Here is a 15,545-nt window from a genome sequence, read left to right as displayed (position 1 = left end):
TCTCGTTGTGTTTTCTCTACAGCCTTTATCTGAACAATTGCACAATAAACGGTCAAACTCTTTGCATGAAAAATTATCCTTTAAATCCACAAACATCATATGTGTAATCCAGGGCATATAAAGACCGGGACCAGAAAATAATTATTTTCTCTCCTTCCTACTCGCCTCCTCGCCGTGAGGCGCAGGAGCCTCTCCAGGAGCGCTCCTGAGACGCGTCGGGCTCCTCGCCATCCCGCCCGAGCTCCGAGCCCCCCCGCCGGACCCCGCAGGGCACGACCGCAGGTGAGACCTCCACCTCCGCTTCCCGACCCACGACCCCGCGACCGGCCCCGACCTGGGCTGGCCTGGGCTCAACGCCACTTCGGCCAACGCCTGCGCCCGGAGACGGTGAGCGCGCTGCGCTCTCGCCTCAGAGAGGTTCTGGACGTTCCGGTCCCTCTGGTCCAGCTGTTCCCGCAACCCGCCCCTGGAGCCGTGCTGCCACGCTTCACCCTACCTGCTGGACCACCGTCTCCTGCCCCCGGCCTCCGGTCCCCTGGACCCGGTCCGGAGGCCCTCGACGTGGGGGTAGGACCTGCTGAACGGCGCTCCCCGGCCAGGCTGCCGTCGCCTACCTTTTCGCTGGCCTTCTCCTCCTCTCCTTCTTCTCCGCCCCTGTGCCCCCCCATCCCCCCCGCCTCCTCTTCCTCTCCCGTTCCCCCTACCCCCTCTCCTCCACGGCCTGCAGCCCCGGGACTTCTCCAGAGCACCACACCGTTGGCTCAAAGGACCAGGCTCGCGTCCAGCCGCCTCCGCCGACGAGTCGCAGCCATGCCCGCTCCCGGACCTTCCTCTTCTCCTCTTCCTCCCCCTCCTCCTCCTCCACCGCCCTCCGGCTCGACACCCCCGCATGGGTTAGCCCGGGCCGACCCGGAGAGAAACGACGCACCGGCTGACGCACGGGACCCCGCCAGCCCCGCCTCTTCCTTCTCAAACCCGACTGTGACCCTCGCTCGACCCACCCGACACCCAAGCACGGCTAAGAAATGCCAAGAGTGGCACTTACAGTCTAGGGAACCGCTTCTCATTCTCGGTGACTCAAACGTCACACGCTTCGCTGAATTTAGCATACCTGGTCTCCAGATCGATGGTTATCCTGGCGTGTCGTTCCGTCATGCCTCCGCGGTGATGGCCAAGACCACCATCAACCCCAAGGTCCGCAAACTGGTCCTGGCTTTCGGCTTAAACGAAAGGAATGACAAGTTAGAGAAATCGTTTGTGCGTAATCTCCAAACCGCTGTTAAATGGGCACGTATCGCGTTCCCTTGCGCTGCGCTCCTGATTCCTGAAGTCAACTATTCCCGTGCGCTCCCGTTCAGAGAGCAGGAGCTTCTCTCCAAGTTAAATGCTTTCATCGCCACTCGATACGAGTCGATCCCAACGCTGCCCAGACAGGCGTTCGTCACCGAACGTGCTAACATCCACTGGTCTCGGGACACGGCAGCGCTCCTCTTTAACCAATGGGTCGGGTATTTAAACTGAGCGCTCCCGCGTCCCGAGACACGCCTCGAGGGAACCGCTCGGTTATTAACCTTTCTACGTCTTTCCTACTTACGGTGGCGCAATTCTCAGTTTTGGATAAAGGACTCACGTTCATTCCCTCCACCGTCATAGACCCGTGCGAGTTGTACCAACAGGTCCGCTCGGACATGCAACAGTACCACCGCAGGGTTAAACTAGCCGTCTATTTCCGGGATCACCCCCCGTCGGAGAAACTACCCTTCACATAAAAATCCTCCTGGGTTCCACCCGAGGATGACATCCCGTTAGAAGTCGCGCGCTTGGTCAATGCTGACCTCCGTTATTATCACGAATCCTTCAGGATCAACCGGGCCCCTGCTAACCTCCTCCCTGAGGAGTCGGAGGCTCTCCGCAAACTAATTCAAAACAAAAATATAGTATTCAAGCCCGCCGATAAAGGCAGCGCTGTTGTCATCATGGACAGGTCTCAGTATAAATGGGAGGGCCACAGGCAGCTGCACGACACGCGCTACTACTCCAAACTGGAGGCTCCCATATATACTGCGACCGTCCCGATGATTGTTGATTTGATTTTACTACCTCTTGGGTGACGCGCAACCCAGGCCCAGGCTCTTCTACATGTTACCAAAAATACATAAAGAGCCTGTGGCCTGGAGTGAGCCCTTTAAGATCCCCCCGGGGCGTCCGATAGTTTCGGACTGTAGCAGTGAAACCTAGCATACGGCTGAGTACCTGGATCACTATCTTTACCCTCTTTCTATCTCACACGCGAGCTACGTAAAAGACACTTATGATTTCGTCACCAAGGTCCGTGCTCTTCGGATCCCTGCGCACGCTTTCTTATTCACTATGGACGTTGGCAGTCTGTACTCTAATATAGACATTGCTGGGGGCATGCGCGCCGTGCGTGATGCTTTTAACCTGCGTCCGGACGTCACGCGCCCTGACGACTAACTTCTTCGCTTGCTGGAGATAAACCTCACGAGAAATGATTTCCTCTTTGAAAATCAGTTCTTTCTCCAAATCAGAGGCACGGCTATGGGGAAGAAGTTCGCCCCCTCGTATGCAAACCTCTTTATGGCGCAGTGGGAAGCCTCTGCGCTCGCCGTCTGCCCTCTGCAACCTCTATCATACATGCGTTATCTAGATGACATATGGGGCGTTTGGCAACACTCTGAATCGGAATTCGATCAATTTCTAAACATCCTAAACACGCACGATCCGTCCATTACTCTCAAATCATGCAAACATTTTTCCTCCGTTGATTTTCTCGATACCACCACGTTCAAAGGCCCACAGTTCAAGACGTCCCTCATGTTAGACGTGAACGTTTTCTTTAAGCCCTCAGACACACACGCGCTCTTACACAGCTTCCACCCTAGGCACACGTTCGCGGGGCTCCTTAAACCGCAACTCCTGCGCTTTGAGCGCATATGCTCCAGAACTGCAGACTTCTGGGAAGCAGTTAAAATTCTGTTTGACGCCCTCGCCCTTAGGGGATATTCACGATCGGCCCGCCGTCTCTCCCTTAAAACCTTTAAACTCACACGTCCTCCTCTCGAGGAGCAACGCATCCCCTTTATCACGACCTCCTCCACCTCGTCCGCTCGCCTGACCCGACTGGTCAGGTCGAACTTCCAACATCTCCTCGACACGACCACTTACCTTCCGGGTTATGGCATCATCGCCGCCTACAGGAGAAACAAAAATATTAGAGACCTCCTGGTGAGGGCCAAACTGCGCCCCTTGTCGGAGCCCAGAGTCACTAGACTCTCGTATTTTTATAATTTTATTCCGTTGGCCCGGAACCAAAACAATGGGAATGTCCTCCCCACTGAACGGCACTTAGGCCTCAATACGAAGAACTGTGTCTACCTGATCCGCTGTCTCACTTGTGAACTCCAATACGTAGGAGAAACAGGAAACACAGTACGGGTCCGCTTCCACCAGCACCGACATAATATCAAACATAAAAGAGACGCTCACCTACCCTTGGTTGTGCATTTTATACAACACGGATGGCTGGCCCTTTCCGCGTCGGTGCTAGAAGCCAACCCCTTTTGGTCTGCCGCCCAACGGCGCAGGTCGGAGAGGATTTGGATTGACAGGCTGGGGACCATGCAAGCCCTTGGTTTGAACGTTGGGGTGGGTCGGGGACCCCTGGGGAGCCGCCTGATGATGGCCCGTGCCAGCGACGCCACCGTGGCGTCGTTAATTGCTGACTGTCCTAACCCTAACCCTCTCCCTCACCTGACCCTAACCCTAACCCCGACCCTCTCCCGGTCCTAAACCTAACCCTTCCCACCCCTGACCCTAACCCCAACCCCCTCCCTTACCTAGCCCTTACCCTGACCCCTTACCCTGGCCCTAAACCTAACCTCTCCCACCCCTGACCCTAACCCCAACCTCTCCCTTCCCTACCCCCCAAAGGCCCCCTTACATGACCTCCACCCCAGCCCCCGGCCCCCCACAAAGGATCCCCCTTTCTTATTTTTCTTACCATGTGTTTGTGTTTATTCTGCCCCCCTGCCCCAGCCCCCCTTCCTCCCCCTATTTTTTATTTTTCATACATTCCTATTTACAAACAATATTACTTTTAATATGGTTTCCAAATGCACCCTGTGTAATTATTCTATTGATGTCCTGTGCCCCCCCCTTCCCTGCCATTCTTATTTATTCAAGCGATCACGTTACCACATCATTCCTTAAAAGTGCTTTAATGTACTCTTCAAACCTCGACAGTACATTGATCTGACCCACTGTTTTAATAGGAACGCATGGTTTTGGTCTATTTGGCGACACCTGCTGACCACGGGGAACGAAAACACTCTGCGGCCATTTTGGTCCGAACTCTTTTAAGTTTTTCGGCTCAATTTGTAGCTTTTTGTGTTTTGTTCTCCGCTGGTTCGTCTTCTGTTCTACTTTTACTATTTATCGTCACACATTTGGATTTTTTTTTGCAGACAGGACATTTGAACTGGACTATGTCATCCCAGAACACTGTAATACAGCCTCTGCAGAAGTTGTGTCCACATGGTGTGAAAACTGGGCTGTTGAACACATCCAGACGGATGGAACATGAAAAGTCCTCCTCAGACCACGATGTTGCAGAGGCCATTCCTAGAAAACCATTGTTAAATAAAGTTAAATCATTTATAATGTATACAACAATGGTAAAATGGAGGTAGTAGCCAATCAGTAGTTTTGTTTTGACTAACAGAAGTGAACAGTGACAGGTGAGAGCACTCAACATATACACTAACGATTTCAACCCATACCTGATGATAGTAAAATAGTACCTTTCCTATTGATATGATCAATAAGTTACAGAAATTTATGATAAATCCCGGATCAGAGTGGAGTAAATTACCTGGGTCTTCTCACTGCTGTAATGAAGTGAGCATTCCCAAACCGTCCGACTCGGTAACAAGGAAATTATCCTGTATTGGTCATTCGAAATAAAGCCCTCATCCAAGTCAGGGGCGCCGGTCACGCTGAAGTCAATGTTGCAGAAGTTCTTCAAGGAAAGTCGTCAAATCCAGAGATAGCTTTTAACAGTTACTTTATTTGGTCAAGTATTTCGGTATGGTAAACCTATGGAGCAAAAGGAGGTTGAAGCGTGTCTTTGCACGTGCTGAGCGACTCCCAGCTGACCAAAGCTATATTAACCCCATCGTATGGGCTGCCGAGAGTTTCTGCCCTGTTTCCTTTGAATCACCCGCTAGTGGACGTCAAGTGGGCGTGTCCTATGTAGTGGGAGTGGCCGGGGTGACGTAATGGCTTTGGCTTCTTCACCTAACTAAAGGTGATGCCGTCTGTGGATGGAGCAGCCTTCAATAAGGTCTTGCTCCCCTTGTGGCTATGTATAGTATTTACGGCTTATATGTTTGGTCCTGCTTCCTAGTGGTTAAGTGAGGGTAATACAGCTTGTGTGTTTGAATCTGCTTCCTAGAGGCTATGTGGAGGCAGCTCATGTTCTTTAAATACGTAACAATGTAAACTCGCTAACTTTTTGCTGTCTATCAAGCAGAGACAGCTCGGGTCGCACCAGTGTGCGCCCCAGGCCAATGGTATCGCTTTTCTCTTTTGTAACTAACCTAGCCCAAATCATTGACGTTCAGATGCATTTAAATGGTTGCTGGCAGTGACAAGTATATCACAGAATTAAACGAGGTTAAACGCTATGTATTTTTGTCGATTTATTTTGTGTTGATAAAAGTTGGTTAATAGTTGGCAGATATATTCAAGTGAATATTTCGCGGAGGGGCGGCGCCCTAGCGCCCTCTATTGACCCAGCGCCACTGGCTCCGAAACAGATCTGGATCCATGGCCAAAAAGACTTGTATTCATTTTTGAAGCACCTCCTCAAAAACTGAAAACAAATAAATAAAAATAACGGTGCTCCGAATAACGAAATGTAAACTAATGCATTCTGAATGGGAGTGTTTCTCTGATTTTTCCATGCTACACAGAACGAAATGTAAACCCATGCAAATAAAGGCACCATGGTCATAATAATTTAAATATAATTAAATTAAAGCGTGTGACGAGGAAATGAGACGATCCAGTTGTGGGCCAGCAGATGCTGAATTTTAACCGAATTCGGCCCATAACCTTATTTTTTTTCATCGTTTTTAAATTATGAATAGTTTAATAATTTCTGGTATACCCGAACCACACTTACAAATTGGTGGAAGTGGATTTTCAACGGTCAATTAGGCTACAGATAATTTATTATATTATTATATAACAAGAATTGAATAAAAGCTACATGATCTAAATATTAGAGGCTAACGAGATACTTGTATGTTTATATATATAATATATATCTATATATTAATATTAAATTAATTAAATATTAAACCAATGCATTTCAATGGGGAGATTGTTTTCGACTTCAGAAGGGCTGCGCAGGGCACGCTCTCGCCCCCCATATCGTTCTATTTCCAACAGTTTAGACTTGTAATTAATAAGTTTCTTTTGTGTTCAACGTGACTCCTTTAAAAAAAAAATTATCACTGTCAGGTGGCTAGTAGGCCGAGGCTATAACGTCAATCTCATAATGTATGTTATCACAGTCAAAAGCTGTGTGCGCCTCCAGACGATATTATGAATCTAAATAAATAAAATAAATAGTAATAGCATATCGAAATGGTATTTGTGAGGGGGGGAGAGAGAGAGAGAGGGAATAGAGAGAGAGAGAGAGAGAGAGAGAGAGAGAGAGAGAGAGAATAGAGAGAGTAGGGGGAGAGAGAGAGAGAGAGGCGAAGAGGAGAGAAGAGGGAGAGAGAGAGAGAGAGAGAGAAGAGACAGACAGACCGAGAGAGAGAGAGAGAGAGATAGAGAGAGAGCGAGAGAGAGAGAGAGAGAGAGAGAGAGAGAGAGAGAGAGAGAAGTTGTCCGGGCCGTCTGTCTGTGGGTTTCTTTCTACAACCGACACGAGAACAATGATGCACCTCCCCCCCCCTCCCCACCCACACCCAGGGAGGAGGCCCCAATAAAATCGAATAACATTTATGTGTTATTTATAATTTCTGATATACCTTTATGGACATTATCCTAATAAAACAAGAAATCACCGCTGAACACACAGAACATTCATTTGTGGATCCACTGAGTTTTTGTCCAATTATGCGTCATTAACAATAAGACAGAAAAAATAGTCGCCCTTACTTTACACATTAACGCAAGGACTAAAACAATAGAAGCAGCAGACTTTACAAATCATCAACAGGTGAGCACGTATCTTTAATAATTGAACATGTTCTGTGGCCGCTTGCTTCCCAACAGAAAACAAAAAATCAAGATTCAGTTTAAAGTCATTTACAACATGCAATAATATCCCATAGACGTCTTGGTTATTATGAATAAAAAATAACAACTGCTTTAAATCAGGTCGAAAATCTGGATTATGACAAAAATGATGATATAAGACCCCTTAAGACTTAAACTGGTGAAGTCTGAAAATATATAAAGATTGACCATCAATAGGTTATTTTTATATACATTTTAAATAATAAAGTGCTTATCTAACTAGGGGAGATCTTAAAAGCCTTTTCAAAAAGAAATGGTTATCATGCTATACTTTAAAGAAGACATAGGAGATAGAGAGAGAGAGAGAGAGAGAGAGAGAGAGAGAGAGAGAAGAGAGAGAGAGAGAGAGAGACAGAGACAGAGACAGAGAGAGAGAGAGAGAGAGAGAGGGAGAGAGAGAGAGGGAGAGAGAGAGAGAGAGAGAGCCGGGGAGAGAGAGAGACATTAGCTGTGTTCGAAATCGTTCCCTATCATGGATGTAGTGAGAGTGTATCCGGGCGTCTGTCTGTGGTTTCTTTCTACAACTGACACAGAAACACCCAACCAAAACCCAGGGAGGAGGTCCAAGAATAATATCGGAAAAACATTTGTTGTTCTATTAATAATTTTTCTTAAGGCACTTATGGAAGCATTATTAACTAATAAAACGAGAAATCATTGGCTAAACACAGAAGAACATTCAGTTGGATCCACTGAGTTGTTTATTGCAATTATGCTTCATTAACAAATAAGACAGAAAAATAGTCCCTTACATGTACACAATTAACTAGAGGACTAAAACAATAGAAGCAGCAGACTTTACAAATCATCAACAGGTGAGCACGTATCTTTAATAACTGAACATGTTCTGCGGCCGCTTGGTTCCCAACAGAACACAAAAAATCAAGATTCAGTCTTAAGACATTTACAACATGCAACATTATCCCATAGACATCTTGGTTATTATGAATAAAAAATAAAATCTGCTTTAAATCAGGTCGCAAATCAGGATTATGACAAAAATGCCCTTAAGACCAAAACTGGTGAAGTCTAAAAATATACAAACATTGACCATCAATCTGTATTTTATATACATTTAAAATAATAAATGTGCTTATCTAACTATGGGAGATCTTAAAAGTCTTTTCGTGGTTTATCATGCTATACTTTAAAGAAGAGAGAGAGCGAGAGCGAGAGCGAGAGAGAGAGCGAGAGCGATAGCGAGAGAGAGAGAGAGAATGAGGGGGGGGGAGAGAGAGAGAGAGAGAGGGGGGGAGAGAGAGAGGGGGGAGAGAGAGAGGGGGGGGAGAGAGAGAGAGAGAGAGTTTTATGTGTGTATGAACGTGTATGTGTGTATGTGTAGGTGTGTGTGTGTGTGTGTGCGTGTGTGTGTGTGTGTGTGTGTGTGTGTGCGTGCCTGTGCGTGTTCGTTTGTGTGCGCGCCGGGGCGGAGGGGGCTGCACTTTTTTTATTTACTACACTTAGTCTGCACAGTTTTGTTTTTCTACAACCGACACAGAGAGGCTGAGGACCCTCCCCATATCCTGAACCCCGGGAGGAGGTCCTCCTGGGTGAAGGAGGACCAGAAGGTGTGGAGGTGTGTCAGTGTGTCTGAGGACCCTCCTCCACCTGGGGACACTCTGTAGAAGGACAGAGAGCCAGCAGGCCGGTCCAGATACACTCCTACTCTGGTGGAGCCAGCGGGGGGGAGAGGGAGGGCTGTCTCTGTACCGTTGTACCAGGCAGAGTAACGACCATCAGAACAATGAAGACTCCAGGACTTGTTGTTCCGTCCAAGCCTGCTGTCATCACCCCCTCCTCTCCTTGTGATTCCTCTGTATGTCACTCCTATACCAACCCATCCTTTCCACTCTACCTCCCAGTAACAGCGGCCTGTCAGAGCCTCTCTACCCAACACCTGGAGCCGGGAGTCAAATCTCTCTGGGTGATCCGGACACGACTGGTCCTCTTCAACTATCGTCACCTTCTTGTTGTCCTCAGACAGAGAGAGGTCTCTATGGGCCGTGTTGGGGTCCAGTGTGAGGTCACAGGCATCTGAGGGAGAACCAGACATGATGAGCTGCTGAACCGCTCTTCATCCTCATCATCATCATCATCATCATCATCATCATCATCATCATCATCACTAGAACTGTTCTCATGCGCTCTATGTACATATACATAGATATGAACACATACATACGTATACATATGTACACATTCATAGATACACACACCTCAACAATGACGTTATGAAAACATCAAGAACAATATTATGAAAACATCAAGAACAATATTATGAATACATCAACAACAAACATCTCTCCTTGGATCCAGGCTGCTCTTCTTCTTTTTATTCTCTTTCTTTTTGTGATCGCTCTCTCTTCTTCTTCAGCCCCCTCCCCATCAGCACCCCCCTCCCCCTCAGCCCCCCCCCCCCCTCCTCAGCCCCCTCCCCCTCAGCCCCCTCCCCCTCAGCCCCCTCCCCATCAGCCCCCTCCCCCTCACCAACCCCCCTCATCCCCCCTCCCTCCCATCCCCCCCTCAGCCCCGTCACCCCCCCTTCCCCTTCCCCTCACTGCCCGGTCACACCCCTCCCCCTCCTCCCTCAGCCCCTTCACCCCCCTCCTCCCTCAGCCCCTTCACCCCCCTACCCTCTCAGCCCGGTAACCCCCCCTCCCCCTCACCCCTAGTCCTCCCCCTCAGCCCCTTCATCCCCCCACCCCCACACTCCTCCCCCCTCAGCCCGGTCCCCCCCCCAACCCACCCACCCCCCCCCCCCCCCCCCTCACCCCTAGTCCTCCCCCTCAGCCCCTTCACCCCCCCACCCCTACACTCCTCCCCCCTCAGCCCGGTCCCCCCCCTCACCCCTAGTCCTCCCCCTCAGCCCCCCCTCCCCCGTCACCCCCCCCTCAATGTAACAATGTAATACCTGCTGGGTTTTATACAAGCAGGTTTAATTGTGATGGTGGACAGTATTAATATACGTAAGATACATGATGTCAGCCATCATCTTCATTCCCAGCAGGATGTGACCTCACTTCCTGCTGTGTGGATGTGGATTTCCATCTCAATGGTGAGTGTGTTTTGTGATGAATCAAACAGACACTTACACTTCTTCAGAGCTGGTTTCAGTCTCAACACTCCACCGTGCTCCACACTGGGGGGGAAACAAAGTGCGAGCAGCACGTTGAAACATTCACCTTCATCATCTGCCGTCTCATCACGTTCTACACAACATGAGTGACAGCTGCCTCTTCAAACCACTTCATTTAGCAGCAGCATCAATCCTTGTAGGAGACTTTGTCCCTTAGTGGTGAGCTGTCCTCTCCATACCTGAGAGTGTCCAGTCTCCAGCGTGGATCCTCCAGTCCAGCAGAGAGCAGCGCAGCTCCAGAGTCTCCTGGGTGATTGTAGCTCAGGTCCAGCTCTCTCAGATGGGAGGGGTTGGAGCTCAGAGCTGAGGCCAAAGAAGCACAGCCTTCCTGTGTGACCAGGCAGCCAGTCAATCTACACACACACACACACACACACACACACACACACACACACACACACACACACACACACACACACACACACACACACACACACACACACGCCTGTAAAATCCTGTGTTTTTCCAGTCTGTCAACCACTTAGTGAACATCCTACTCCAAACACAAGTGGCGTTGCCTTGATGACGTAGAAGGTCCTTTTATGAAGCACTTCCTGGTCCATTGAAGGGACCATATTTGTGATAAAGAATTCGCAATTAAGATAATGAGTAATGGTTATTAGGGGTGTGAATGGTTAAAACATTTTTTTAACGTTTACACGACCCCTACTTTTTCGTGTACACGGTAAACCGTTTCTTTATTAATTAATGAAGTTTTATTATTTATTTTAAAGTGGACCGCAGTCGCGCTATAGGGGGATTATTTGTTTATCAACACGGCGGATGCGCGAGCAGAATGATCGCAAAAAGAACATTTGTTTGACCGGTTGCCATGGTTATCTCCATGTGGTTAATTTGCAGTTGCGGTGTTAATTAGGATGTTGTCAGCTTACTGCTACATTAAACTGTAATCAGAAAACACGGTTATATGCTATAGACCCTATAGTATCTGTGGTATAAAGGCTGGGACGGATTTCAAATTATAAATATGTACACTTTATGTTGAAAGTATAGACCGTCGCTATTCCCATTGAAACGAATGGTGCAGTGACTTTTTTTTTTTTTTTACTTTTTTTCGTTTACTTATTTTTCATAAACGGTTATGATTTACTAACCGGTTACACGTGTACACGTGTATCCCTGCACCCCCTACTGGATAAATTAAGCTATAAAACACAGTTTGAGTGACAATTGCAACTTTCAAATAATTTTTTTTATATCTTTCCAGAGACCCTCCAAAATGTTTCTGTTGAGGCTTTCAGGGGGTCTGAGGTGTCCAACTAGGGGTATGACCCTCCAAAGACCCCCTGTACTTCACCCCGCTCTAAACTATCACTGTCCCGTATACGGGGGACAGTGGGGGGGGCAATATTATTATATTTTTAGCTAATTTTTATATTGAGAATTGAAAGGTTGCGGGCATATGGATGTATTAGAATATCCACCTAAACAAAAGGTGTTCCCTCTCCAATGATACAAAATCATGGATGTGGTCATCACAGGTACTGAGTTATAAGCTGAGTTATATAACCGTCCTCTGATGTGGAACTTGTGGTGTAACTGTTTGACCATTGAGTAAAACTGACCTGAGAGTTTCCAGTGTACAGTGTGGACTCCCCAGTCCAGCAGAGAGCAGCTTCACTCCTGAATCCTTCAGATCATTGGTACTCAGGTCCAGCTCTCTCAGACAAGAGGAGTTGGAGCTCAGAACAGAGGCCAGAGCTTCACAGCATCTCTCTGACAGATGGCAGGCATTCAGCCTGCACACACAATAAACAGAACAGGTTAGGAACTGTGATTAAAAAAACATACATCTTTAAGTTATTCAATTATTAAGGAATGTTATTAGTTTAACAAACATACTAAATAATTAGATGTGGTCGTGGAAATATCAATCATAACTATAAATATACAATCACATACAAATTATATTAACCTTGTTTATATAATTATTACATTAGAAGGAACTGTATACATTCTCCCTGTAACCTTAAAACAAATCCATTCCTCTCTTTTAACTGAGAGAGGTTAAGTTAATTCGTATTTGAGTGTCCACTGGAGCCAGTCAGTCTGGTATCGAGACCAGGCCAATCAACTCCCTTCTTTGTTGTGTAAACTGTTTACAGCCATGTCTTACAGACCTGCAGACATGTCCAATATCCACCCATTGTATTACAAATTTACTTGGCCTTAGGTCACTCCCACTCCCTACCCACAATGAAAACGTTTGCCTATAAGAATCTTGTTCACCTATTGTCTCGCTGAATGTGTTCTTGGTAACCTTTGCTGCCAGTACTTTTCCCAGGATCATGCATTAAGATTGAATCAAATATTTCGCTGTCCGACGTGTCCGCGAGAGAACTTTCTCTTTATCAGATGTATAAATGTTAAATAGCTGTTTAGTTGAGATTGAAAATGTTTTTTAAATGAAAACTCCTTCTATATTCTATTGTTGCGAATATTCTCTTATGTGTACTGTAATACATTACACGTTAATAGGACACCTACAGAGATGTTTTGTATGTTATTATAACTAGTATGTTTATTCTGTTATGAGTAGAAAAGTAATAGATGTTGCTATGAACATACAGAGATCTTTTTCATATCATTTTAACCTTATATTCCAGTTCTAATTATATTGTGTAGTGTGTATTGTAATACATGTTATTAGTGAACCTACAGAGATGTTTTGGAGGCTTTGACCACTGGCAGCAGCCTCAGAAGTCCATCTTCTGATGCAGAGTATTTTTTCAGGTCAAACACGTCCAGCTCCTCTTCTGATGTTTGTAAGATAAAGACCAGAGCTGACCACTGAGCAGGGGAGAGAGATTTTCCGGAGAGACTTCCTGATGTCAGGTATTCCTGGATCTCTTTCACTAGAGAACGGTCATTCAGCTCATTCAGACAGTGGAACAGATTGATGCTTCTCTCTGGAGATAGGTCTCCTCCTATCTTCTCCTTGATGTAAGACACTGTTCCCTCATTGGTCTGTGACCTACTTCCTGTCAGTCGCAGCAGACCTGTTTTAATCTGAGTGGTCAGTGATCTTTTTTTATGTCCCAGCAGACCTCGTAGGACAATCTGATTGGTCTCCAGAGAGAGGCCGAGGAGGAAGCGGAGGAACAAGTCCAGGTGTCCGTTCTCACTCTGTAAGGCCTTGTCCACAGCACTCTGGTATAAGAGGAGTTTATCTTTCCTTGAGGTTGAGAGCAGATTGACCCCATTGTTGATAAAGGACCAGAAGACATAAAGGGCGGCCAGAAACTCCTGAATGCTCAGATGGACAAAGCAGAACACCTTGTCCTGGTACAGCCCACACTCCTCTTTAAAGATCTGGGTGAACACTCCTGAGTACACTGAGGCTGCTCTGATATTGATGTCACACTCTGCCAGGTCTGCCTCGTAGAAGATCAGGTTGCCTTTCTCCAGCTGGTTAAAAGCCAGTTTTCCCAGAGAAACAATGATCTCCCTGCTCTCCGAGCTCCAGTCTGGATCTGTTTCAGCTCTCTCATGATACTTCCTGTCCCCCTGTATGGACTGAACCCTCAGGAAGTGGCTGTACATCTGAGTCACGGTCTTGGGCATCTCTTCAATCTGGGATTTTTTGAAGATGTCCTCCAGAACTGTAGTAGTGATCCAACAGAATACTGGGATGTGACACATGATGTGGAGGCTTCGTGATTTCTTGACGTTGGCGATGATTGTACTGGCCAGCGTCTCCTCTCTGAATCTCTTACTGAAGTACTCCTCCTTCTGTTGGTCAGTGAACCCCCTCACCTCTGTCACCAAGTCAACCCACTCAGGAGGGACCTGATTGGCTGCCGCAGGGCGTGTGGTTATCCAGATGTGAGCAGAGGGAAGCAGTTTGCCCCTGATGAGGTTTGTCAGCAGCACGTCCACCGAGATGGACTTTGTGACATCAATACAGATCGGGTTGTTCTGGAAATCCAGAGGAAGTCGACACTCATCCAGACCATGCAAGATGAAGACAACTTGGAACGGGTCGAATTTGCAGATTCCTGCTTCTTTGGTCTCAATAAAGAGGTGATGAAGAAGTTCCAGCAAGCTAAACTCTTTCCCTTTCAGTAAATTCAGCTCTCTGAAAGTGAGGAGAAATGTGAAGTGTATGTCCTGGTTTGTTTTGCCCTCAGCCCAGTCCAGAGTGAACTTGTGTGTTAAGACGGTTTTACCGATACCGGCCACTCCAGTTGTCATTATCGTCCTGATTGGTTGATCGTGTCCAGGTAAGGGTTTAAAGATGTCCTCACATCTGATTGGGGTTTCTTCCTTTGCTGGTTTCCTGGAAGCTGTTTCAATCAGTCTGACCTCATGTTCCTTGTTGACCTCTCCACTGCCTCCCTCTGTGATGAAGATATCTGTGTAGAAGTCGTTCAGATCTATTGGCTTTCCTGCTTTAGCGATTCCCTCAAACACACACCTGAACTTCTTCTTCAAATGAGACTTAATTTTTTGTTGGCAAACGACAGCAGCAGATCCTAAATGAGAAAAAAAAAGATGACATCAGTTGGTGGATGGTGATCAGTGGAACCAGGTCAATATTTCCTGTAAAATTATCAACTTCATGATATTTAGTCGCTTCATTCCATGTGGTCGGAAAAGCTGGTTGTGGAGGACTGCATGTTACAGATTCAAAATGTTAAGGACTAGGGCTGTGCGATTAATCAAATTTTGATCACGATTTCGATTCTTGGGTCAAACGATCTCCAAATTAATATGGAATATTAATTTGGAATTTTCCGTTGTCTATGAGGTTTTGTGAAAGAGACTCGCATGCGCAATTCAGTCCCTCTCCCAGAGCATTCAACGCGAGCTGTGTGTGTGTGGTGACCTTATTCAGAAAACAGCACGAGCGAGATGGCAGAGGGAGGACAGCCGCGTTTACTCGATAAAAAGGGTAAAACACTGAAAACTATGCTTTTCGAAAAAAACGATCGCTGAGGTGGATTAATGTGAAACTGCTGGGTTCACGTTGTAGTGTGGACAGGGTAGACGGAGGCTTTCATAAACGATGACATTCGGTTGCCATGACACTGTGCCATGATGCTGCCACAAG

At 47.0% G+C, this 15,545-nt stretch overlaps 1 protein-coding gene across 1 annotated transcript; it reads right to left on the bottom strand.

Moving 5' to 3' along the window:
- Positions 1 to 3,194: 3,194 nt before the first annotated feature.
- Positions 3,195 to 15,531, bottom strand: LOC130378674 (NLR family CARD domain-containing protein 3-like). Its single transcript, XM_056585380.1, has 7 exons — positions 15,516 to 15,531; positions 13,152 to 14,967; positions 12,058 to 12,231; positions 10,651 to 10,824; positions 10,428 to 10,474; positions 9,299 to 9,369; positions 3,195 to 3,212 (listed from the first exon to the last, which is right to left on the bottom strand). Exons 1-7 carry the CDS (start codon positions 15,529 to 15,531, stop codon positions 3,195 to 3,197), a joined length of 2,316 nt encoding a protein of 771 aa, XP_056441355.1.
- Between the last annotated feature and the right edge of the window lie 14 nt (positions 15,532 to 15,545).

This window comes from Gadus chalcogrammus, unplaced genomic scaffold, assembly GCF_026213295.1.
Source record: "Gadus chalcogrammus isolate NIFS_2021 unplaced genomic scaffold, NIFS_Gcha_1.0 GACHA098, whole genome shotgun sequence".
Classification (NCBI taxonomy): domain Eukaryota; kingdom Metazoa; phylum Chordata; class Actinopteri; order Gadiformes; family Gadidae; genus Gadus; species Gadus chalcogrammus.
This window is presented reverse-complemented; position numbering and strand designations above follow the sequence as displayed.

Coding starts and splice junctions, on each gene's coding strand:
- LOC130378674 (XM_056585380.1), bottom strand. Junction 10,475..10,650: donor TGGAGACTGGACACTCTCAG/GTATGGAGAGGA, acceptor TTTCCCCCCCAG/TGTGGAGCACGGTGGAGTGT. Junction 9,370..10,427: donor GAAACCAGCTCTGAAGAAGT/GTAAGTGTCTGT, acceptor GTTCTCCCTCAG/ATGCCTGTGACCTCACACTG.